Here is a 26,608-nt window from a genome sequence, read left to right as displayed (position 1 = left end):
CAGTAGACTCTGCAGAACGTAGGAAACAGAATGTCTTAGCTGTTTGATGTCAGCCAGCTTCTATCAGTGCTGGCACGACAGGCACATTCATGGACGAGCAGATGAGAAACGGAGTCACCATCCTTGCAGGGCTAATTGACCTTGGTCCTCAGGAGAAGGTAGTTCTGCTCCTGGAGTAATGGAGACAGAAAAGAATACTCCCTTGCCCGATTTTTAAAAATATATATATTTATTGATTTTTTACAGAGAGGAAGGGAGAGAGATAGAGAGTTAGAAACATCGATGAGAGAGAAACATCAATCAGCTGCCTCCTGCACACCCTCTACTGGGGATGTGCCCGCAACCAAGGTACATGCCCTTGATCGGAATCGAACCTGGGACCTTTCAGTCCACAGGCCGACGCTCTATCCACTGAGCCAAACCGGTTAGGGCCCTTGCCCAATTTTAATGGTAATGGACAAGCACAGCAACCATGGCCTGAGAAATGGTGACAAAAGGATGGAGGCTATGCATGGCCCCGAAACATGGGCTCCCACTTGATAAGTCTGATAAAATCACTGCCACTGCTTGAATACCCAGCCTGCCAGCAGCAGACACCAGCACTGAGCTCCCAATAGAGCTCCAACTCTTGTTTTAATATTACAAGTATTAGCTTTATTTTTTAATTTAAATTTTATTTTTCAATTACAGTTTATGTTCAATATTATTTTGTATTAGTTTCAGGTGTACAGCATAGTGGTTAGACAATCATATACTTTACAAAGTGTTCCCTCTGATATTTCCAGTACCCACCTGGCACCAGACATAGTTATTACAACATTATTGACTATATTCCCTATGCTGTAGTTTACATCCCCGTGACTATTTTGTAACTGCCAATTTGTTCTTCTTAATCCCTTCACCTTTTTCACCCAGCCCCCCAACCCTCTTCCCCTCTGGCAACCATCCTTCTGTTTTCTGTTTCTATTTTGTTTGTTCATTTATTTTGTTCCTTAGATTCCACATATAAGTGAAATCTTATGGTATTTGTCTTTCTCTGACTGGCTTATTTCACTTCACATAATACCCTCTAGGTCCATCCATGCTGTCACGAATGGTAAGATTTCATTCTTCTTTATTGGCTCCAACTCTTGAAGACACCAATCAGCTTCTTAATGTACAAGTTTATTAGAATGGGCCCTTCCATCTTGTGGTTTGTCTTGATAGGAATTGACTAGAACTGATATATATTCTAGCATGACTTACTTTTCCTACTCATATAACTTCAGCCAGACAGTGCTTATGTAACGTTTGATTCATTGGAATAGAATACTGCCAAATATTGCATCTGACCAAGGTAATTGCTTATATCGGTGGAGGTATGGCTGTGTGCACATAACCATGAGATCCACTGCTTTTATGACATATTAGTAGCCTAATGGAATGTGCAACAGCTTGTTGGATGCACAATTGAGGCATCAGCTTGGAGATACCGTCTGATGATTCTGAAAAGCCTTTAGACACAGTATACACTCTAAATCAAAGCCCATTATACGTTGCTGATCCAACCAATAGAATCTGGGAAACAATAAGTAGAAGTAGAAGTGCCTCCGACTCACTTGAGGAATTTTGTACTTCTTGTCCCTGCAATTCTAGATTCCACAGATTTAGAAGTCCTTGTTCTTTTTTTTTTTTTAGTAACTTTATTGAGGCATACTTTACATAGCATATAAATCACCTACTTCAAATGTATAATTCAGTGATTTTTAGTAAGCTTACCAAGTTGTATAACCATCACAACAAATCAGTTTTAAAACATTTGTATCATCTCAGTAAGATCCATACTCCCATTTATAGTTAATTCCCTTTCCCACCCCCTACCCCAGAAAACCACTAATCTACTTTCTGTCTCTACAAATTTTCCTTTTCTGGACATCTTATCTAACTGGAACCATACAATATGTAGTCTCCTGTGGCTTGCTTCTCTCACTTAGTGCAATGTTTCCAACATTTGTCCATGTTACAGCATCTATCACTGGTTTGTTAATTTTCATTGTTAAATAGTATTTTGTTGTATTGATACACCGTATTTTGTCTATCCACTCACCAATTGATAGATATTTGGGGTATTTCCAACTTTTCACTATTATGAATAGTACTGCAAAGAATATTAGAGTGCAAGTGTTTGGATATTTGTTTTCATGTCCCTTGGGTAAATGCCCAGGAGCAGGATCACTGGCTGATACAGTACATTTTCATTTAACTTTTTGAGACTGCCAAACCATTTCCAAAGTGACTGAATCATTTTACATTCCCATCAACAATGTGTGAGGATTCTCATTTCTGTGCATCCTCTCTACATTTATTGTCTGTCTCTAATGACAAATGATGTTGCACATTTTTAGAAAATGTGTTTATAAGTAATTTTTATATCTTTTTAATAAAATGTTTATTAAACTACTCTGTCAATTTTGGGGAATTGTTTGTCTTATTATTGAGCTATAAGAGTTCTTTGTGTATTCTGAATATAAGTCCTCTATCAGAAATGTGTTTTTGCAAATATTTTGCAAGCCAATCTATTTCTAAATGGTGTCTTTTGAATCAGAAGAAGTTAGGTATGTTGTTATGGAATGGGGACAGGGAATAATATATTTGGTACTGAGACAACCCATTGAGGTGTCACTTTTCATTCCCTTGTTTAATTTTGATGGTATATGGATAAATGCAGCAGCCATGACCTGAGAAAGTCACCATGTCCCAGCTAAACCACCGATACCAGTAGAGTGCTAATCAGTAGGGAGAGGAATCTAGAATAGAAAATAGAAGACAATGATGACAATTACTTTGACCTTGAGATTATAGTCCATCCCACTAACCTTCCAGAGGAAAAGAAGTCAACTAGATTCTTGATGAAGCTCTTTATAGAATTTTAATTTATGAAAAAAGTAGAGCCGAATGGCAAAAAGGATAAACTACAATAGTCTTCCATATTTTCTGTGGTGTGCCACTCAGATCCCCCTTCAGGATTAAGGAATTTGTTCTCCGAGTTGCTTAGGAATGTTGACAGCTAAAAGCTTTCAACTGAAGAGAGCCTCCTTGCCTTTGTCACACCTCCTTCCCAGAGGTTTCCTCTCATCCAATTACTGGCTGGGTCCATAAAGGCCTTGCCCCCTCCAGACCTCCCTGTTGGATGGCTGAGTTTTTTGTGTGACTGCGCCACAGTTCAACTCCTCCCTCTGCTGAATCCTACTTCCTTCATGTATAGGTGTTGATCCCTAGGGCATATTCCATTAAACTTATACATTAGGCGTTTAAATCTCCTTCTTAGAGTTTCAATATGAGCCCCAAGAGTCTATGCAAATTGAGTTGGGTCATTAAAAACCAAATATTCCAATCATGTGGAAAGTGAGTCCATGGCACTCTGAACTGGTTAAACAAAATATAAGAAGATTGTATTCTCATATTATAAAAGAAACACTAACAATATGGCAACATCCATAAGAAAGCAACCAAGATAGAGAGTGTGAGAAAATGTTACTTTACGTAGAGATATAAAGATTGAAACCTTAGAGAACTGTTTTAATTCCACAACAGTGGTCGTTGGGAAGATGGAATAGAGGTTTTCATGCTAGAGGAAAGAATAAGGACCAAAAGATGAATTTTATAAGAAAGCAGATTTTGGCTTAAAGGAGGGAGGAATTTTTTAAAGAATACATGTCACGTGTTTTGCAAAGAAGTGAGCCAGCTCCTTAATACAGCTGGGTGATCATGGGTTAGAGATGTTGGAGAGAATTTCTACAATAACTAGGGGACCCGGCTAACATTCCTTTCAACTCTCAAATCCCATGATTATAAGTTGTGATAAATTGCAAGCTTTTTAAAAGGTCTTTAACATGGAATCTGCTCAAAGCATAGTGCAAGACAATTATATCAGTTTTCTCCAAGGGAAAACCAGTCTTCCACCTTTGTCTGTCTGGAGTGGTGCTACACGGGGTAGGAGAGCTTCATGATATTCCCTCTTAACTTTTCTCAGCCCCAATGAGTTTGCTGTTGAATTCTATCCCCAGCCCCCTTTTAAGACACAGAGAAGCAACTAAGGATTGCCTTTACAGTTTTGACTTTTATAAGCATGTTTGTAGGTTTTTAGGACTCAGAAGATGATTTATTAATATATCCTCTAGAATTATTGTTAGCATGCCTTATCATAGTTTAGGAATCCGGACATCACTCATAAGAAAGCTGAGCTCCAGGAGTTTACAGACTTGACTCAGACCACTAAAGGGACTATATGGCAAGGCTGAAATCTAACCTCATATTCGAATGCCATAACTTTGGTACATTTCCCTGATTTGTCAAGTTCCAAGCTCTCTTCTTTCAGACCACTCTCACCACATTTTATCAATTGATTTGTGTGTCCCAAAAATATGTGTTCAAGTCCTAACCCTTGGAACCTGAAATGTGACCTTATTTTGAAATAGTCTGTGCAGATGTAATCAAGTTAAGATGAGGTCATATTGGATTAAGGTGACCCTCCATGCAATGATTTATAAGACGGAAATTTGGATGCAAACACACAGAGAGAACACAGGTGAAGATGGAGGCAGAGTCTGGACTTACGCTGCACGGGCTAAGGAACACCAAGGATTGCTGGCAACCTCCAGGTGCTAGAAAGAGTCCAAGAAGCATTTTCGCCTACAATCTTCAGAGGAAGCATGGGCAAGCCGACACCTTGACTTTGCACTCCTAGCTTCCCGAAACGTCAGAGGAGAAGTTTCTGTTGTTTTAAGCCACTCAGTTTGTGGTAATTTGTGACAACAGACCTGGGAAACTAGCGCCGTATACCCAGTGGACTTTCCTAGGGCAGGAAGAGATGGAATAAGAGGAAAGGGTGTTAGGCTCAGACATCCTGAGAAACAAAGATGGAGAGTCTTGAGGAATAGATGTGCTCTACTCCTCATTCCCTGGCCAGGACAGGAACTGAGGCCCCCAAATCGCTTTAAGCATCGAGTGTCAGCATCGTCCTGGTGTGAGATCAGGCCATATTTGGGCACTTGGCTGTGTGAACAGGGAAAGGGTGCCCTGTTGGGACTATCCATTTGCCTAACAATCTGATTACAAATTCAGCCAAGTATCATTTAGGGAATAAAATATAAGAGAAAAATAAGATCTCACGTGGGAGGCTGAACAGACTGCACCTAATAACTTGAGGCAATTAGAGAATTAGCAAAGAGAGAGAAAGGTGGGCTGTGAACCAGATAGGTATGATAGAAACAGCTGCTTGGGGGGAAAATAATACTAATGCTAATACTAATATCAATTATAATTATTATCTCTTACATGTGTAAGTAGAGTTTGATGGTTGACAAAGTACTTCTACTACATGATTTACCTAAATTTTATTATTATTATTTTATTAATCCTCACCGAAGGAGTGTGAATATTTTTTCCATTGACTTTTTTTAGAGAAAGTGGAAGGGAAGGGGAAGGAGGGAGGGGAGAGAGAGGGAGAGAGAGAGGAGAAAGAGAGAAACATCATTGTGAAAGAGACACATCGATTGTTTGCCTTCCACATGCCACCCCACCAGGAGGTACGTGCCCTTGACTGGGAATTGAACCTGCAACCCTCTGGTGCACAGGCCAACACTCTAGCCCGCCAGCGCCATCTACATTGCAAATGGTTTAGTGAGGAAAGCCAGGCCTTTAGGTCTTCCATTTTACTAATGAGAAAGTTGAAGTTCACGGAGGTTAAAACACTTGCTCAAGGTCACTTGTCCATGCTAGCACTAGAACTCTAGCCCTTTACTTATTTCTGTCCATTGTCTTTCCTATCAGGTGGCTCAGCTCAGCATCCTCCTGGGGGCACATCCATTCTCAGAGGCATACACCCAGCTCTTCTCTCCTCCCAGTACCGAGCAGACTCTGCACAGAGCAGGGACTTGATGCACAAGGAAGGTGACTGGGTGATTAATTGAGGTGAGGGTGGGTGGAGCAAGAAGTCCCAGATCTTGTGCTTGGACAGACTCCCAGGTTCTGCCTCTTACCAGTATGTGATATAGAGCTGAGCTGACACCAGCATCACCCTCAACTGAATCTCTGTGTCAGGAGGTAGTCATGGAAACTCACTCCCTTCCTGATGAGGAGAGAATTAGGTAGAAAGGAGGCATCAAGTTAATTGCCTGTCATCCCCTCTCTGCTCTCTGTGTGTTGATTCAAATTAAGCTTTTTCAGTTTTTTTATGTCAGCAGTGACTAAAGAACCAAAGCATAGGCCTGGGAGTCAGGACCTTTAGGAAACAGCCAGTTTTGAGCGAATCCTTTAACCTTTTTGCCTCTCTGCTTAGTTCTGACCCACACTTTCAGGTAAACAAATCTCTTTGCCTGACCTCTCTTGATTTCAGACCCAAACTCTCAGAACTGCCTTAATTTTAACCATCTATAATTCTACATTCATTCAAGTAGCTATTTTCCTTCTTGTAGAGAAAAGAAGAAGTAATTGAAATTGAATTCTGCATTTGTTGAAATTCACTGTAGCTCAGAAAGATCACTGTTAAGTAAGTCAGTGATGGTTGTTCTATGATGTATGTTGCCCACATGGAGGGAAGTGGAGGTAAGTTCTGGAATTCTTTTGTGAGAGGTGTCACCACCATCTCAGTTGACAGCTGAGCAAAGCTGGAGGAGGGCTCCAAATATGAGGCCCTTTCCTCTCCTGTCCTGTCCCTAGGAGCCCTTCTCTGTGGCCAGATGGGCTTGAGATTCCTTGCATGTTCTTGCTTGTTTTGTTTTTAGCTCTTCAGAGGTTTTCCTATGCCTGGAACACCCCTTTACTTTTTAATGTTGTCTCAATCTTAATAATTGTTGTCTGGGGAGCCATCTCAAGGCTGAGTATGAGATTTCCAAACACCATCGATTCCTTTTACTATAGACAACAAGTGGATCATCACCATGCACATGAATTCTGCCTCCCCCCTCCACACCTCCCAGACTACAAGCTTGGACTTGGCAAGGACTATGTCTTCAAGGAAAACAATTAGAAGAAATATTTTAATGTTGCTATTTGCCCTTTCTCTGTAATGGACGCTTGTCACCGCCTGCGGGGTGATTGGGCCCCACTCACATCTGCCTTGGCCTGGCGCCGCCTGCTCATCTGCTCCACCATCCTGCCGCGGTCCCGCTCTCTGGTCCTGCTCTCTTGTCGGGGTCCATCAGGGCGGGCAGCGCCTCCACTGCCACCTGCTGCCAGCACCCCATCGCTGAAGCCCGCCCGCCATGTTTCGTGCCACCCCCTGGTGGTCAGCGCACATCATAGCAAGCGGTCAAACTCCCGGTAGAGGGGACAATTTGATATTAGGCTTTTATTATATAGGATATTTTTATTAATTTCAGAGAGGAAGGGAGAGGGAGAGAGAGATAGAAACATCAATGATGAGAATCATTGATCAACTGCCTCTTGCATGCCCCCAAATGGGGAATCGAGCCCACAACCCAAGCATGTGCCCTGACTGGGAATCAAATCGTGACCTCCGGGTTCATAGGTCGACACTCAACCACTGAGCCATGCTGGCCTGGCAGGACTATTTCTTCTTCAATTATGTTTCCTAGCACCAAGTTTTGTGCCTGGGACACAGAAGGCAATCAATCCACATTTGTGATTGATTTAATAAATGAATAAGGACTGGAGTTTTGGAGCATGGTGTACTTAAGCTCTCATATTGAATGTTGGTTGTAATCTATTTGGATTTCCATACTATTTGCCTTTCACCCAAGTGGTATAGGCAGATATGAGGCTACATTTGGCCCCAGACTTGGTTTGCCCCAAGAACTCTGCTCTGCTTCATCAGGCCAACATCTCTCCTGGGATTTTTGGCCTTGTTGGCTCTGAAAGTAGTGAGCTCTGAGGTTAAGTTTGCTGAATCATATAGGAACTGTAGAAGTAGAGGAGGTAGAATGCAGAATCCTAGGATGAGGAGGTTGAAGTGAGTGCTTGGGATTCCCCCAGGAGTCTCTTCCTGGATGAGAAGGAAATTCTGGGAAGGCAATGTTATGTCCTAATTGCCACTGTCTAGGGAAAAAGTACCTCTCAGTTTACAGTGGAGGTGACAATATGACTTCCTTCTTCTACCTGTATGGCATTCATAGTTTTTATAGGGCTCCTGGGAAAGAGCACTGAACTAGGATCCAGCAGATTTGAGTGTTTTCCATTTACCAACATGGGACAACAGTTTTAGGCCACTGGTCCAGGATTATGAGAGGGATCACCGGGATCGGGCCTAAACCGGCAGTCGGACATCCCCCGAGGGGTCCCTTTTCTGTAAATGAAGGACAGGGTGAAACCAAATGCTCTCTAAGGACTGTCCCATGATTTTATAAAAATAGATTACAGCCTAGCTGGCATGGCTCAGTGGTTGAGCGTTGACCTATGAACCAGGAGGTCAGGGTTCGATTCCCAGTCAGGTCACATGCCGGGATTCAGGCTCGATCCCCAGTAAGGGGCATACAGGAGGCAGCTGATCAATGATTTGATCTCATCATTGATGTTTCTCTCTCTCTCTCCCTCTCCCTTGGAAATCAATAAAAACATATTTAAAAAAAAGATTATATATTTCCCTATGTGACTGTTTCAGAACTTGGCAGGAGAGGGAGAGTAATCTCTTGGGCTGTGTTCTCAGGAGAGCCTAGAGGTGGAGGCGGGTGGAATAAAGTGAGGCTCTCCCAGGGATCCTGTTCCATCTTTTTCTTCTCACCTGTTTCTTCCCATCCTTTTACCTCTATGGTGGGAGGAAGTGGTTAATTGTATGGGCTCTGGAATTGGATAGAAATATATTTGAATCCCAGCTCTGTCACTTACCATGTGTGACTTGGGGCAAATTTCTTAACTTTCCTCTGCCTTAGTTTCCTCATCTGCAGATGGAGTTTCTCTTGCTAAGGTTATCACTAGGGTTGAATGACTTGATGCAGAGAGAGGATACAAAATATTTGCTATAATTCCTCACAAATCTATTAATATTAATGCTGTTTATGTTTCTATCCTAGAACTCTGATTTTGACATGGAATTCTGTGATCTTCTACCCCATTGTTCAACCTGTTTTCTGTTGATTTTACATGGAAAAATTTAGGAATCATGTACTTTTATTTCTTCAGATATTTAATTGTTTCAGTCCCCAGTTCTGCTTGCACCATAAACCTGAGTTAAATGGCACAAGATACAAGAACTAGCACAAGTCAGAATTGCTTACCGAGTTACAATATACACATCATTATCCTATATAATAAAGAGGTAATATGCAAATTGACCATCACAGCCTCACAAGATGGCTGCCTATGACCAGGCCGGCAGGGGGGTTAGTGAGGGACAACCAAACGATTGAACAAGCAGGCTGTGTGGGGCAACCAGGCCGGCAGGGGGCTTAGTGAGGAACGAACAAACAACTGAACAGCAGGCTGCGTGGGGCGACCAGGCTGGTGGGGTGGGGGCCGTGAGGGGCGACCAGGCCGGAAGGGGGAGCAGTTGGGGGTGACCAGGCCGGAGGGGGGGGCAGTTAGGAGTGACCAGGTCGGCAAGGAGGGGGCAGTTGGGGGTGATCTGGCCGGCAGTTGGGGGTGATCTGGCCGGCAGCAGGGGGCAGTTAGGGGTGACCAGGTCAGCAGGGGGCGCAGTTAGGGGCGATCAGGCTGGTGGTGGGGGGGGGCGGGAGTTGGGTCGACCAGGAAGGCAGGCAGGTGAGTGATTAGGAGCCAGTGGTCCAGGATTATGAGAGGGATCACCGGGATCGGGCCTAAACCGGCAGTCGGACATCCCCCGAGGGGTCCCGGATTGGAGAGGGTGCAGGCTGGGCTGAGGGGACCCTCCCTCCATGCACAAATCTCGTGCACTGGGCCTCTAGTAGACAATAAAATTTAAAAATGCTGGCATTAAAAGCATTTAGGAGTAACAGGTGACTGACTCACCAGGGGTAAATATTTCCTTCTGCTGATTTGTACACTTAGGGCTAGAGGAAAAGGGAAAGGGAAGCCTTGGAGCCCTTGTAAATTTCTAGTGTACTTTAAAGTTTAACAGCATTGCAGCAGGTATGTCATGCCTATGCACTAATACTAACAGTACATTTTTTGAGGTTTGGGATGATAACATTTCATAAATTATCCACAAATTGCATGTTAATTCTGTAATCAATAATAGCTTCTGAAGGTGAAAAGGTAAATGATGAGAATATTCAAGTTCTAGCTTGTAAATGCAATTTTGAATGACATTTACACAGTATTTCTATATACCTTTCATCTCAGTTGTGGGAATGGTGATGTTTAGGATCTGTGCTAGGGCTTTGCAAAGACTGTCCATGTGATAGCTTTGGACAGCTTCCCTGCCTGGTGCCTCAGTTCCTAGGTTCTCTGTGGTCTAGGTGAGTCCCTGCCCCCTTCTACAAGTAAATGGGCAAACACAGGAGCAGGTGGCAAACTCCATGAGGGCAGGGTCTGTATTATTCATTGTCATATATACAGAACCTGGGAGGTAACAGGCACTTTGCAGACACTTAACACTTAATGAGTTTTAGAGTCTGAAAGTACTGGGTCTCTGTTACACAGGAGACAGAGATGCCTGGGGAGGAAAACCTTATAAGATTATGAAAAGCATATCTAAGGCATGTTCTGAACCACAAGGTTCAAGATTGATACTACAGTGTGATTGTCATTCCTTTTTCACTTAACCCCCCATCTTGAATTACTCTGGAGTTGAGACTCTTTGAGTGTAAGGGGAGGGAATCAAAGGACCTCATAGCTAGAGCTAAAATACAGGGGTAGCGAGGTTTGAAATGACACTTAGGTCCCAACGTGGGACAATGTCTCCTTCAGGGTGAGTGATGTCTCTACAGATCCCATGAAGAGGTAGCAGCATTGGCCTTGCCATTATATTTCAGAATACAATGAATGAAAGGAATAACAAGAAAGGAGTGGGCTCACATAAGTACAAGGTCAGCCTGACAGTTAATTAGAGGTTTGAAGGAAGAAAGGCTGTTCTGCAAGACGGCTCACTGGCTGACATTTCAAGGACTCCTGGCAAGTTGAGAATTGTAAGATCTGTTCATTTTTCCTTCACTGTAATGGATCATGCCTCTGATGATGATTATGTGTATGCGTAGAGTCACGTTTTATCAGCTTCTTTCTGAATTATTGCTTATTACTCAGGGGCCTTCCAACCATTTGAAGATTACCACGATGAAGTCAGGTTTTAGCTGGGGAGGTAGAACATTCTATTTTGCAGGAAGCAGTTGATTACAGGTGCCACTCAGAGACATCCTGGCTTCAGCAATCTTCTTCCTATTACATGCCAGAGGTCATGGCAGAGTCTTTAGGAGCAGGCCCTGGCCAGTGGCCCAATGGCATGGCAGCTAAAGGTGGACACAGGAGGTGTTCTCTCCTCTCCTTCAACAAGACAGGATCTTGAGGAAGGCTTTACGGAACTCAACGTTGAAGGTGGTATAGATCACAGGGTTGAGGGCACTGTTCACGTAGCCCAGCCATGTTGTGGCTCTGTAAAGCTCTGGAGACACGTGGCATGCTGGGCAGTGGGTATTGAGGACGTGGGTCAAAAAGAAGGGCAGCCAGCAGACAATGAAGGTCCCTAGATCGCAAAGGGAGAGAAAAACTGGGTAACAGGTTTTCGTACTTGTTTTGTTATGACATGAAAATGACTCATGCTTATTTCTTTTATGCCAGTTACTATGCAGGAAGTTTTACATACCCATTTCATCTTTAAACCAACCCTGTGAAGTAGGTGTGATTAGCCACTTTTTTTTTTTTTAATGAGAAAACATCAAAATATCTTTGATTCATCTTAGGCCTTTGTTCCTAAATCAATTTTCTAGTTTGACTTTTAGGTAGTTCTTTACTAGTTTTTTCTACTTGTTAATTTAAACCAAATATTTATTTAATGTCTATCCATCAAGACTTGATGTTAGGCACTGACAGGAAAGAAGACCCTAAAGACACAATTGACACAATTCCTGCTGTTGAGGAGATTACATCTAGGGGTTCTCATAAAGCCCCTGAGGTATGAGGAGGCATGGTTTGTCAGTGATAATCAAGAGGACGAATTACCTTCACTCTATGTGGTACCTGTGATTTCTCAATTTTTTAAATTTAAGTAAATTAATATTTATTTAATAAGTTATATATATTTACTATAAAAACTAGCTCTGGTTTTATACATTATGGAAAATTTGGTAAGTACAGAAAAGTAGAAAGAAGAAATATACCCACCATGCAAAGTCAATCACTTTTGACATCTTGGTGAATTAATTTTCAGGTTTTTTTCTCTCTGTATTTAATATAATCTAGATTTTATCATACCACATGACCATCGTTTTTTGCATCCCTATTTTTACTTAATATTTTAGAGTAAGCATTTATTAAATATCTAGTAAATACCACACACTTTTACTTAATCATTATCTTACTTATTATTTAATTCATCCATTTTTATAAGTCCATGTGATAGACAACAAACACAGTGGATAAACGCAGCTTGGTAAGGTGACCTGCTGAGTTTCATGAATTTTGGTCTAGGTCTTGCAATTTCCACCAGTTAACATTTATACACAAACCCTTTTCAGTCATATGATAAACATTTATAAGTTTTACAGTCATTGGACTTCCAATTCTGTCAAATGTGGTTACCTTAATCCTCTGCCAGCTGCACTGAACTCAACCTAACCCAGCTCAGTTCAACCTGATCCAAACTCACCAAGCACAATGACCAGCATCTGGGTTGCCTTCTTCTCCCGAAGTGGCACTCCCCGAGGTTGCAAGGGCCCCAGTTTCAGGGATGTTGACAACCTGCCATTACTGAGTTTTCGAACCTCTAAGCTGAGCTTGGGTGCCATGGTGGGGCTGAGGGAATTCCGAGTGCTCGCCTCCTTTTTCAACTCTCCTTCCCCTTCTTGGAAGCCTGGTGGCCCAAAGGCTGTATCTTGGCAGATGCTGTAGTAACGCCTCAGCTCCATGTGTGTCCGGCCAGGGGAGAGGGGCTGTAGGTGTGACAAGAGAGGGTTTTGACATTTCTGGGGATATTGCTTATCTTGTGAATGCCCCTGAAAGAAAAAGAGGAGGCAACGAAGGAAGGGGAATCCAACATTGTGTAAAACCTGCAGAGGTTAGGCTTATATGCATGCATACAAGTCCTTTGGTTGATCTCTCCCCCTCACCCCCACCCTCCCCTGCCTTCCCTGAGGTTTGATGGTCTGATCAATGCTTCTCTGTCTCTGGATCTGTTTTTGTTCACCAGTTTGTGTTGTTCATTATATTCCACAAATGAGTGAGATCATGTGATATTTATCTTTCTCTGACTGGGCTTATTTCGCTTAGCATAATGCTCTCCAGTTCCATCCATGCTGTTGCAAATGGCATGGATGGAACTGGAGAGCATTATGGGTGTGAGGGCATGAGTGGGGGTGGGGGTGGGGGGGCAATAGGGGGATAAGGACATATGTAATACCTTAATCAATAAAGAAAAAAGAAAAAAAAGAAAAAAAGAAAAAATGTGTTATAATCAGATAATTTATGATGCAAAATTGCTAATATATCCTTTCCCCACACATTTACATGATCTGATCAATAATAGATAGTGCAATAATTTTTTCCCTTTGATTTATAAAGGCCAAGCATTGAGAGGCTATATAGCCTGCAGGTCAAATTTGGCCCGCTGCTTGTTTTGGTGAATAAAGATTTATTGAAACACTCACTCACACTCACACACACACACACACACACACACACACACACACACCTGCAGAGGGCGTATCTGAGAGTGGGTGGACCATGGAAAGTTAAGGTAAGTGAAATCTGCTTCTGACTCTACACTTAAAAGTACCTGCTACATGTACTTTCACCATCATCCCTGGAGGAGGAGAGCATAGGATTATAGCCTGGCCTTTTTAAGTTAGAATGGCTAGAATATACAGAGGAACATGTCACTGACACCACTGGGATGTAAGTGACAAAATCTGGACAAACTACTCAGTTTCTTCAACATATAAATTGCAATGATGACAACAATAACATTTACCAGTTGCAAAATATGGATCTTACTTGAATTTTGATTCAAATAAATCAACTGTAAAAAATTTATGAGACAATTGAGAAAAATTTGCATATTGGATATCTATACATATAAAAGGCTAATATGCTAAGTGTCCGACCATCCAACCTGTTGCTATGATGTGCAATGACCACCAGGGGACAGACGCTCAACGTAGGAGCTGCCATGATGCGCACTGGCCATGTACAGAGAAACAGCACCACGGACCTGGCACTGACAAAGCAACACTTGGCTTCCCCCAAGTGGGACACAGGCCCCGCCACCACCTCAGAGCGCCAGCCCACCAAATTGCAGCTGTCATCGCTGAGACCCCATGGTGAAAAATGAAGCCCACAGCCCAGCCCAGCCCGGAAACAGTGGCTGTGGGCACCGGGTAATGACATCACATAGCAACACCTGGCTTCCTCTTCCTAGTGACTAGCCTCCTTGGAGTTTCTTCAGCCCAGGAACACAACTTGCTTTATAGCCAGGTGGAAACATTTTACACTTTAACCAAATGTCTGTGAAGCGTTTTCCCGTGCCTCATCTCATTTGATCCTCACAGAAGTCCTGGAGTAGGTAGATAGGAGACTCGGTGGAATCCTATTTTCTTTTCATTAGCTGGAAAACGGAGATTTAGAAAGCTTAGAAACTTGACCCGATTGGAAAGAAGTAAGAAATGGTGGACCTTGAAAATGACTTCAGGTTTTCTCACAGCACAAAATATAGTCAAACACTGCTGCAGTTAAATATTTTACCCTTTGTTCTCCCTGCATGATCTACAATAATAATCTGCTTCGTGTTGATATTTACTGCTGTGTTGCTGACAATTACCTGAAAGAGAAGTTGGGGGGCTTCACTGGGTTGGAAAAAATTTAGCTAAATCAGAAAGCAGGTCTAATTAAGCAAGTTTATCTATATATATAAAGCTCTCACTGGTGCCAATCACACGCGTGTGTTTCGATCCATCATTGTCGATTGTGAAATTGGTTGACATTTCTATTATAGAGAAAGGGCGAATATCAATATTAAAATATTTCTTCTAATTAATTTTCTTTCAATGTGCATGAATTCGTGCACCGGGCCACTAGCTTAATGATATTAGGAAAATGGGGATATTATTAATTTATTTAGCTTGATGTGGTATTATGATTATGTGTTTTATAAAAGAGTTACTATTTTTAGAGAGTCTTACAAAGTATTTTGAAATGCTGTGATATTTGGGATTTGCTTCATAACAATCCAATGAGTTTATGTGAATGTAGCTGGGGGTATAGATGAAATGAGATTGGCCATGAGTTAACAATTATTGAAACTGACTGATGCTAATGTAGCATGTGTTATATTTGTCTTTCTACTTTTTTATTTTTGAAATTTTCCACAATAAAAAGTTAAAAAAAAGAAAACCCCAGAATTCTTATCTCATCTTTTCTATTTAGTAGATGTATCATTGGGCAAGTTAATTAGATGTCTCTAAGCCTCATTTGTAAAACAGGAAAAAAATGGGAAAATTTGTTTTGGGATAAGTAGACTCAGAGTAGAACACTGAAAATATGTGGATATTTCTGGTATGGGGTTGGTGGTGTGTGGACTCAACATCTGAGCTTTCCATGTTTGAAGTTAATCTTGCGTAGCAGGCAGAACCCCTCAACTTCCATAACTGAAGACAAAACAGCCAGATATTCACTCTCCCCAACTCCCCACCCAGCTGTTGGAACTCTGGAACATGAACCAAGCCCAACCAATTAAAGATTCCCACCTAGAACCCTGAATTGGAGCTTGTAAAGCAGGGAGACTTCAGAATTCATCCAGCAGTGTTGGCATCAATGTTCAGTGTGATAGGTCTTCAAACCAGATTCTTCCTTAGGCATGAACAGCATCTTCTAAAGCTGTTCTTCAGCCTTCTCATTGAGTCAAAGCTACTGGATATCCTTCCAGGAAATTCCTTTTGCTACTTAAGTTAGTGTCAGCAACCAAGAACCTCACCATCTCTCTCTAGTTCAAGGAATCACAATCTTACAGACATTCAGTGCTGGCACACTGTACACACTCAGAAACATTGTTGAATGAGTCAATGTAAGGGACCTTCAAGGTGATATAAATATTTTAAAATTGTGCTCCATTTTTTAAAATTTGGATTTCATTTTGATGGGGTTTTCTAATAATTAATATAAGCACATTGTGTTTTATCTGAATGAGCATGGTTATGTTTATGCTGGCATCTAATGATCTTCTAAAAGTGACAATATTTAACCTCTAAAGCATTATTTCTGAATCTAGGGGACTGGGGACAAATTCTTGAGACTGCTTAGGAAATCTCAGATCTGAGAACACTGACCTAGGGTACCTTGTCTCCATTTTACAGATGTGGACATTCAGTCATATAGAAAGTGATTCTTTTAAGATGATATATTGGCGAGTGTATTTTTTCAGCTCTGTGAACCCTAATCACCACGCCCAAGACGGACAGGAGAAAACACTGGATTCCTTTGGGTCTGGCTGGCAGAGCCCTCTACTTTCACATAGCAGCACAGAACCCGTTTCTCCACATTCCTGCAATGCCAGACTCTTGGCCTCTACTATCTTCTTAGTAATATAAGCAACTAAGTTACCTGAGCATATTGATCCCTCTATTCTCATAACCTCAAAGGCATTTAATATTTGGGTGTTCAATTGTCTTCACCTCACATTTCATAACCAAGCAATCAAGTGGATACTCTAAAATCCACTTTTTCTCCTTTTGGCCTTAGAGCTTCCTCTGACATTGGATCTGCTATAGGCAAGTTTAAACCTATTATCTATATACACAATACATATATGGATATTTTAAAAATCTTTAACAGCAAGAGTCTCTGCTACACAAGGTTTATGTAGAAAGTGGTTAATTAACTATACAAAGATTGGGCAAGGCTCAGACCTTTCTCATTATGGGTTTTTGAAGCCTTATTTTTATTTTTTATTTATTTTATTTTATTTTTAAATATACTTTATTGATTTTTTACAGAGAGGAAGGGAGAGGGATAGAGAGTTAGAAACATCGATGAGAGAGAAACATCGATCAGCTGCCTCCTGCACACCCCCTTGAAAGATGAAACAGAGGGCCAGAGACCATGGGATACCAGGACACAGGCTTTATTGGCGATCACCCTGCCAGCCGCCTTCCAGAGGGGAAAGAGAGAGAGAGAGAGAGCTTGCCGGGGTGAGAGTGCCTTTTAAGGGGAGGAAAAGAGGGGACGGGGCTTAGGGCACTCAGCACACGCTGATTGGTGGTTTCATGTAAGGTACATGGTTAGGGGCCTAGGGATTTAGGAATTGGGGGTTTAGGGTATATGGCAGGTGCTGATTGGTGGTTCAATGTACAGTCCATATAAGGTGTTCAGGAATGTCCGGCTGCAGGTAGAGTTTACGTCATGCTCCGTCCATCAGTTGGGGGAAGGGAGGATCTATCACCCCTACTGGGTATGTGCCCGCAACCAAGGTACATGCCCTTGACTGGAATCGAACCTGGGACCCTTGAGTCCGCAGGCTGACGCTCTATCCACCGGTTAGAGCCAAACCGGTTAGGACTTGAAGCCTTATTTTGAATATTTAATTGACTGTGGAGTTCAGGGAAAGGAATACTGGTCATATACTTAACACCTTCAGGCTCCATTTTGCACTTGGCTTGCTTAGGGAGACAGGGCTGGCTTGAATTAGAAGGACAAGGGTCAAGGTGACCATGAAATTGTCTTGTTTCTCTCTATATTAAATGACAAGTAGGGCACTTGAAATTGTCACATTAGCCTCCCCTCTGCTCATATATGTTCCACTGATGCCTAGTTGCCTCTAATGCAGGTGGCTCTGGCTGGCATCCTCACATCACATCCAAGAGGCTTTGGCTCCAGTCATTGGGATCTCACCCAATAGCCATATGTTTTTTGAGTGTCATTTGCTGATTCTTATTCAGAAGCTCAAATCAGGCAGGATCTCAGAGCTGTTCTATATTGTAGATACAAGTGTGGGATTGGGCTAGATTCTATTTTGGAATGGAAGTGGAATCAAGTCAAGCCAGGATCTTTGAGAAAATATCTCTTACTCTTTTCCTACAATTAAAGGCATGGTTTGCTTACCATTTTCCCTGTGGCATCGGACGGAAATCTGGCCCTTAGTGAAAATTGCCGAATGGGGTGCAGCCGAAGACAGGAAGACTAGGGTAGGTTGAAGGAGAAATAATTGTAGGTTAAGCTCTACACAGTTGAACCATATAGATGACAATGCTTTAAATACAATATGTTTGTATCCTCATCTTCCAGCGATGACCTCCTATTTCATGAGGACCATTATTCTTATTCTACTCAAGCCTTCAACTTGGGACTTCAACTTTGAGAGTTTGACCCTCACTCTGATCTAGACATCCAAATGCCTTAAAGATAAAATTCAGTTCTTACTTTGTCTCTGATCCTCTTTCCTGAGGATATTGATCTCTTTCTTCTCATAACTTCAAAGACATTCAATATTTGAGGGTTCAATGGTCTTCACTTAACATTTGGCAAACATCTCATTCAGTTTTGGGCTGCTCATTAACTTTGGGTGGAGGTGTGCTTATTTGCTTGTTTAGAGTCCAAGCTCCATAAAGGCAGAAGCTGTATAATATTCCTGCTGTCCCTTCCCTGTAAGATTTCAAGTGTTTGGTATGTATCCACTCATGCTTTAAGTTCATTGTGGATAAACTACTATGACACTGGGCACTGGGATAAGCAGAACTTAAAACCCCAAAAATTGGAAGGTCAGTGTTGAGGCAACAATCCTCCTTTTCAGAGCCTAACAAGTCCCCAAAAATGCATCATCAGCATCCCAGTCTACCAGCTTGTTAATGCCTGGATACAGGGACTGATATAGTAAAAAAAGGAGATTTTGATGAACCCGATAATTTTTGGAATGAGTGATCTGGCAAGAAAGTCCGTCTTGGGAACCTTCTAGCAGTGCATGATGCAACTGTCACACTAAAACTTTGAACCCTGTGTGACATCTGAACTTCTGGCCATTTGGGGACAATGAAAAACTTTGAAGGGAAGCAGAACATGTTTAGAAACTATCCTATGATCTTCCCAAGTAAGATGTGCTCTAGGAAAGACTATCAATGAGCTTTTTGGATTGAATTTACTATCTCTAAAGCAGAGCCAACACAAGCAGATTAGAAGGTGGGGGTCAGATGTGTGTCTCCAAAGTGGCAGTTCAGGCAAAAACATTCACTGCTGGACACAAGGCTGGGAGGTCACAGAGTCGGGTGCTGTCTTCCCTCTGCCCCTCCCACATGCTTACTTGTTGGGGGAAGCTGGGCCTGACACTGATGCACTGACTGTTCTGTCGAGTGAGAATCCGTTTCCGTCTCCTCTGTCTCAGTACCACATAGATCCTCGCATAGACGAGGACAGTCACTCCGAAGGGCAGATAGAAGGACACCACTGAAGAGTAGATGACAAAATCAGGGTTGGAGATGGAGCAGACACTGGGGTCTCCTGTGACAGAAAAGGAGAAAGCAGAGCAGTTTGCCAAATATGAGACCTCAACGGGGAGCACAAAATATGGCCCCAAACCACATGTGGTATCTGCACCGTTTGATCCACACGGAGCTTGGAGGAGCAGGGATTCCCACCTACACCCTCACGGTGCCCCAGTTCACATGCTGCCTCATCCAGGGAGGCTTACTTGAGTTTCTTATCCAGAAGCAACTCTGTCTTCCTTTGTGCCTCACAACTCTTTAATTTTGCCTCTTTTGTGTAGTTAGCACACAGGTCCTGATGGCTATGTTGTCAGCTCACTGAGGGTAGGAGGTCTCATGTAGCTTTGTGTTGCTCACAATTCACTTAAAAAACAACAACACCCAATGATTACATGCCAAACACTGGGACTGTGAAGAGGCATGACACTGTGTCTGCCCTTGAATCAGCTCACAGTCTAGACTCTAGACAGACAGATGATCTCTTCCATATGCTGTGCTAAGTGCCACGGAGGAATGCAGCCTGGGAGGCTGGGGCGAGTGTCACTGAGCAACGAGCCAGAGGCTTGCGGGAGGGATGCAGCCCCAGGAAGGGGCCTGCGGAGTGGAGGCCTGAAAGGATTGCTGAACGCACTGAATGGAGGAAGCCTTCTTTGCTGAGAATGCCAGGTCTCCATTTTGAATTCAGGATATGGGGCAGGTGGTGGCTGAATATGAGACAGGCATTTGATTTTTCAAGGAATTCCAGCAACGGTCAGCAGTGAGATGGGAAGAGGACCAGTAAGGATATTGTCATTGTGGACAATGTGAATTGAGGAGGGTCCTTGTCTCTGTTCTATGTTCTGGAATGCTCCTGCCACTCCTCCTAGGAGGGCCTTGTAGTTTTGCCTTCATCACTAGCAGATGTTGAGATTCTTCCAATGCCCAGAAAAGGGCCTGGAGCTTGCCCCTCTTGAAAGAGAAATGGGAAGCAAACTAATATCTTGCAGGTGATATGCCAATGGCTTTATCCACACGATCTTACCTAATCATTATGGAAACATTATGTGACACAGGTGCTATTACTGACTTTATTCTCAGATGAGCAGCTGTGGCTCAGAGAGGTTTAGTAAGTGACCCAACATCACACAGACTGAAAGGGGGTGGAACCTGGATACATTCCTCTTGCCACTCTGACCCCAAAAACAATCTTCTTTCTGTGATTTGGACACTCCACGATCCTCTAACCAGTGGGATATGGCATGTTTGTGCTTTGTTCAGCACTGTCAGCAACAGCTGTTGGTACACCTGGCCAATCTTCATAAAGAGCTGGGCATTCTCCAACCCAAATCTGGTCTCAGAAGGTATAGACTCAGGTGTGAGTTGGCAGGAAGAAGGCCGCGGCCACATGGCCCCTCATTCTGCTTCTTGGTCTCTGAGGTAGCAGAGGGCAGGCAGCCCAAGGTGTGAGAGCCAGGTATGCCAGTTACTAACTGTGCGATCTTAGAGAAATTACTTAACTAGCCAAGCCTCAGTTTCATTATCTCTAGAAGATATTGTGTCACGTAGAGGAAATGAGAAAATGGCAACTATCATTTATTCTTTACTGTTATTATTTAAGTTTTACCTCCTCTGAGCTTTTTGAACTGAAAAGGGATGAGATCACTTGGAATAGAAATTTGGAGAGAGACTTACAGGGAACAATATTTGGGGGATGGTGGGGGGGGTGCGAGGAAGGACGTAACAGCTAAGAATTAAAACAAACAACCAAAAAGAGTGCTCAGAGCTTAGTGAGGATTTTAACGACAGCACTGCCACCAGAATCTTCATGAGCTACTCGCCAATTCTCCGATTCTCCTGGGGAGGGGATGACATTTAGGTCATATTAGTATCATCCTGCCAAAGCTGGTGTCAGTATCCTTCAGGAAATGGCTCATGAAGCTTTGAGCAGTGGCCACAGACTGGCATCTTCTGGCCCGAGGGGGCTGGGGTCAGAGGTAGGAGTAGGGTGGCAGCAGGTGGTTTTATAAACTTTTAAACAGCCATGAGCTCTCCTGTCATCAGCGTCTGACCATGATTTATGATGAGAGGCACCTCAGCACGTTTTGCCAGTAAGAAGTAGGCTAGAGGGGTAGCAGGGCTATGTCCCTGCTATTCACCTTGTTGCCTCCTTGGTGTGCTAGATAGTCCCCATTTGTCCCTCCAGATATACCTTCTACCCTTCTCTACCCTCCTCTGGGTTCTGGGAGGCTGACCTCTAAATTCTATATAGTAACTACTACTTTTAAAAAGCCAGGAGCAAAAGTAGGTATATTATGCTTCTATTTGTGGAAAAATGGATACACACACAAACATGTATGTGCGTGTGCGCATGCCCGAATGTAGGTACTTGTGTTTGCTTCTAGAGAGGGAGATGAAGGACTTAGCAATTGGGGTAGAAGGGAGAGATACATATAAGTATGCATATGTCTCCCATTACACCTTATGTTTTATCATGTGCAGATATTTATTTTTGCAGTAAAAATATCGAAAGCATTTGTATAAGAAACAGAGAGTGAAGAGAGCACGTAGTGATTTCAGGGTCGCTAATCAATGAAGGCCTTTATGTATGATCACTCATCCTATGTTGTCACCCCATCCTTCCTCCCCTGCTGACTGCCCTCACACCATGTTTGGCAGCCTCTCCCCGAATCCTGGGAGGACTGTCAGCAGGCAGAGTGACATAGGAGGCAAGTGGCCAGCGAGTGGGACCCTACTCCAGTCCCCACCAGGTCTGACCTGGGTGTAGGTCCTATTTGCAGGGTAGAGTAAAGCCCCCACACCAGCAATTCTGGAAGCTTCTTTCTGCTGAGTCCCGAGGAGGCGAGGGCAGTGAGGCCTTCACAAGAGCTGAGGCTTCCCCAGGAGATGCCCCCGGAGGTACCTTGTCTTAATTATTTAATTAAAACAGCACTGTTCTCACAGACAATATGGGGGTGGGGGCATGTGCTGGCGGGTGGGAGTGGGTGGGGAGAGCTCAATAGGGGAAAAGGAGACATATGTAAAATTTTCAACAATAATTAAAAACCCCCCACAGCACTGTACTGTCACCCCAATAGTTATTAAATGAATACATGAATGATGAGTAAGTGCACAAAGTAGACAGATGAGCATCCTATGTAATAAAGAGGGACTATGCTAATTTGTTCGTTCCGGTGTCCGAGTCACGATCAGTCAAAGGTACGTGCACACAGGAGCTGGGGGGCGGGAGCGGGGGTGAGGACTTGCACCACCAGGACGTGAGGCTGCCGCTGGGGGTGGCCCCCCAACGGAAGTGCACGCCGGCCAGCGCAGCCCGACCCGGAGTGGGGAGTCAGGCGGCCGTGGCAGCCTCCCCTGGTGGAAGCCCATGCAGGTCCGCAGCACCACCTGGCCCAGAGGGGGGCGTCAGGACGGGGCGGGGCCTCGGTGGAGAGCTCTCAGCACTCCTGCGCTGGGGACTGAAGGTGCGGAGAGGAAGGGAGAGCACATAGGTAGTTAGGGGGATCAGACAAGGAGGGGAGAGCAGTTAGGGGCATCAGGTCAGCAGGGGAGGAGTTAGGGGCATTAGGCAGGCAGGCAGGTGAGCGCTTAGAAGCCAGTGGTTCTGGATTGCGAGAGGGATCCCAGATTGGAGAGGGTGCAGGCCAAGCTGAGGGACCTCCCCGCCCCCCCCCCCCCCCGCCCCCGCTGCCCTGGTGCACAAATTTTGTGCACCGGGCCACTAGTTTTACATAAACACATAAAGAATCACTGACTAGAGGATAAAGGGGAGGCTGGGGGGTTACTCCTCATTCTCTGAGACTGAGATGTTTATCCCAATTCAACTCAACATTTAAGAGGAAATGATAAGGAGGAGGAATTATGTCATTCAACACAATTTTATGGAGCACCTACTGTGTTCGAGGCACTGTGTGGGGTGATAAAACACTCAGTAGTGCTGCTAATGATTCTAAAAGTCTTTGTGGGCTAGCCTGGCAACTTGGTCCCACAGTGATGTGAGCAGCAAGGCCAGAAGCAGGTTGGCCTGAGAGATAATGGACTGAGAGATAATGGACTTCAAGCTCATTGAAAGGTCTAGCCTCTACTTGTTTGCAAAGGCAGGGGATCCTGATGAGTCTGATTTAGAATGAGCCTGCTATTCTTTTAACTTTGTGCTTCTCAACCAAACTCCTCCCAGCTCCAGTGCTCTGAAGGTCAGGTGAGGTGTTATATTGCTAAAACCGAATAATAGCCCTCCCCCATGTCTTTGTTTTGAAGAAAAGTTAAGCTAGCTGATAGGATTTTCTTAGCTTTAAGTTTTTTCTCCTTTGAAGATTTCTTACACCCTCATTACCAGCTATTGCTTATTCATTCTAGAATTTGTGAGAACACAACTAGAAGCCTGGTGCATAAAATTTGTGCACTGGGGGGGGGGAGTGTCCCTCAGCCCAACCTGCACCCTATCCAATCTGGGACCCCTCGGGGGATGTCCGACTGCAGTCGGACATCCCTTTCACAATCTGGGACTGCTGGCTCCCAACTGCTAGCCTGCCAGCCTGATCACCCCCTAACCACTTCCCTGCCAGCCTGATCGATACCTAACTGCTCCCCTGCTGGCCCGATCGTCCCCAACTGCCCTCCCCTGACAGCCCGGTCACCCCCAAATGCCCTCCCCTGCATATTCCCTCTTTATTAGATAGGGTTTTTTCTTTAACGTATTGGACAGCCCTAACTGGTTTGTCTCCGTGGATGGAGCGTCGGCCTGCAGACTCAAGGGTCCCAGGTTCGATTCTGGTCAAGGGCATGTACCTTGGTTGGGGCATGTACCCAGTGGGGAGTGTGCAGGAGGCAATTGATCAATGTTTCTCTCTCATAGATGTTTCTAGCTCTCTATCCCTTTCCCTTCCTTTCTGTAAAAAAATCAATGAAATATATTTAAAAAAAGAAACATTTAAGATTCCTCCATATCTGTCTGGCTATGTGACTCAGTGGTTGAGACCCCAGGCTGCTGCTGGGAAGAGATCGCTCAGTGGGGGTGCGGGCGCCTCCCAGGCTGAGACCCGAGGCTGCAGGTGTGTGTGTGGGATCACTCTGTGGGGAGTGAATTTGTTTTTGTTTTTTATAAAGTGTCAGGAGGGCCTCTGGGCAGCATTCCGCCAGGCTGCTTACACTGCTGGCTCTCAGTGGTGTCCCTCCCTGGGACTGGGGGATTCCGGCGGGACTGAGAGGTCTGGGCGCTGCCATCTTGTGGCTATGGACGTTGCCATTTTTGTCGTGGAGTGATGGTTAATTTGCATATTACTCTTTTATTAGATAGGATAGTTATCTGATTTAGCAAAAATTTAAATACTAGGTATTTTTCTTGTCTGTGAAATGAAAGGTGTGGGCTGCTCATTCAGGGATCTTTAGGCTTTTCTCTAGCACCAACACTCCATGCTCCACGGCTGTTGGGGGCTGTTGGTGGTGTGATATTGGGCTAGACTTCCGGGCCTCTGCTGGGAGCAGGGGCAACACTGGGCAGCCAGGCCCCACAGCCTTGAAACTCTCTGTGACTCAAGACCCTGCCTTAGATATATATCCAGAAATACATATTGACCTTTCCTCATCAATAGGAGCAACTCCAAGTTGAAAGAAACTGAAGTTCAACTTTTCGCTACCTTCTGTTCTCTGACAATTCACAATCCCACATGGCAGCCCATTTCATAAAAAGAAAAAACTGTCAGAATGTTCTTTTGTGTTTCACTTGTTAGTGAAAGTTTATTTACTTCCAATATCAGGTGTTATTGGCAGTATCCTGCCCCTTTCTCCTCTGCTTTTCACAGAGAGAGTAGAAAAACATAGCTGAGAGAAGTGGTTTATATCGGGCTTTTGAATGGACTTGGGAACTTCCTTATAGATGGAAGAGGTGCTGAAGGAACCCACATCTATCAAGATAATGATGCTGTTCTGTGAAGGTCAGACTGAGGCAGAGAAGGAAGCTGGGACGCCTGCTTTGAGTTCTGCTTGAGTTTTCGAACGAGACAACTGGTCTCCTCTATAACCACCTGAACTACAACTTTTCAGATTTTTCCTTGGAACAGGTATATAGTTAAATTTTGAGGCACAGAAACCATTCCTAATATGTAACAACAACACCACCATTAGCTAATGTCTAATGGGGTCTTCTGATGGACACGACACTTTGACCTAAGATATAAATAAGTGGAGGGCTTACCATATAGCCTTATTAGTAATCTTAAAGGTAAGAGAGAGTGAGAGGTTACGAGAGAAGTGAGAGTGTACATACTAAGTCATGGGCATTCTCTACCATCTCAATTCTATATTTGAAGATCCGTTTGGAAGGATTCTTTCTGAGTTTTGTTTCTGGAACAATAATGATCTCATTGGTGGCAACAACACTGCAATGAGATCATCATTCTTCTTCACTTTAGATGTTGACATTAACTGAGACCTCTAATGCCAGATTTTGAGACTGTTTTAACTCTTACCAGGGTGTGTGTGCCTGTGTGTATGAGAATGAATAAGACCCCTCCACCAGTCTCCAAGAATAAGTATGAGGACCTACCTACTCCTGCACAAATGTTGGTGGGGATTTGCTGCTGACCGGGGAGGGGAGGGAGGATTAAGCAATGCCTTGGTCTAACAGTGGTAGTGAGTGCCCCATACTAAAAATACCAACTTAGAACGCATTTTTGTATAGAAGCAAAGATATATAAGGTGGCTTAGTTATCAGACTTACCCAGAAAGCATACTTAACACTCATCAAAACTGGTACTATCATCGTGTTGGGGAATGTTACTTTGGGGTGTGTGTGTGTGTACATACATACTTGTGTGTATAAAGTGCCATTCAGTGAAAATAACAAAATAACTCATGGTAAAGAGTAATGCAAAGATGATAATAACATCGTATTTTAGAAACACCCTGAGTTAACCAGGCAAGTATTTGTTGAATAATTTGGCCATTTAATCTTTAATGTGGCAGAGAAACAAGCCTGACCTTGAACAGTTGGTATGTACTCGCATGTCTATGTATGTTATCCCAATTTAATCCTCATTTAATTGTAAAAAAGTCTATGAAGGAGGTAAAGTGGAATTATACCA

General features: G+C 43.6%; 1 protein-coding gene across 2 annotated transcripts in view; it reads right to left on the bottom strand.

Moving 5' to 3' along the window:
* Window positions 1-11,396: 11,396 nt before the first annotated feature.
* DRD3 (dopamine receptor D3) overlaps window positions 11,397-26,608 on the bottom strand; it is a gene marked incomplete at both ends in the record, with an annotated part of 39,983 nt that continues 24,771 nt past the window's right edge. Inside the window, 4 exons of one of the 2 annotated variants that reach the window (XM_079766149.1) lie at window positions 11,397-11,593; window positions 12,716-13,061; window positions 18,157-18,234; window positions 19,349-19,545. In XM_079766149.1, coding sequence (XP_079622275.1) covers window positions 11,397-11,593; window positions 12,716-13,061; window positions 18,157-18,234; window positions 19,349-19,545 — 818 coding nt within the window. The remainder of the gene's footprint in view (window positions 11,594-12,715; window positions 13,062-18,156; window positions 18,235-19,348; window positions 19,546-26,608) is intronic. The other variant, XM_079766148.1, reaches the window with a different exon arrangement.

Source organism: Cnephaeus nilssonii, assembly GCF_951640355.1.
Source record: "Cnephaeus nilssonii genome assembly, chromosome: 3".
Taxonomy (NCBI): domain Eukaryota; kingdom Metazoa; phylum Chordata; class Mammalia; order Chiroptera; family Vespertilionidae; genus Cnephaeus; species Cnephaeus nilssonii.
This window is presented reverse-complemented; position numbering and strand designations above follow the sequence as displayed.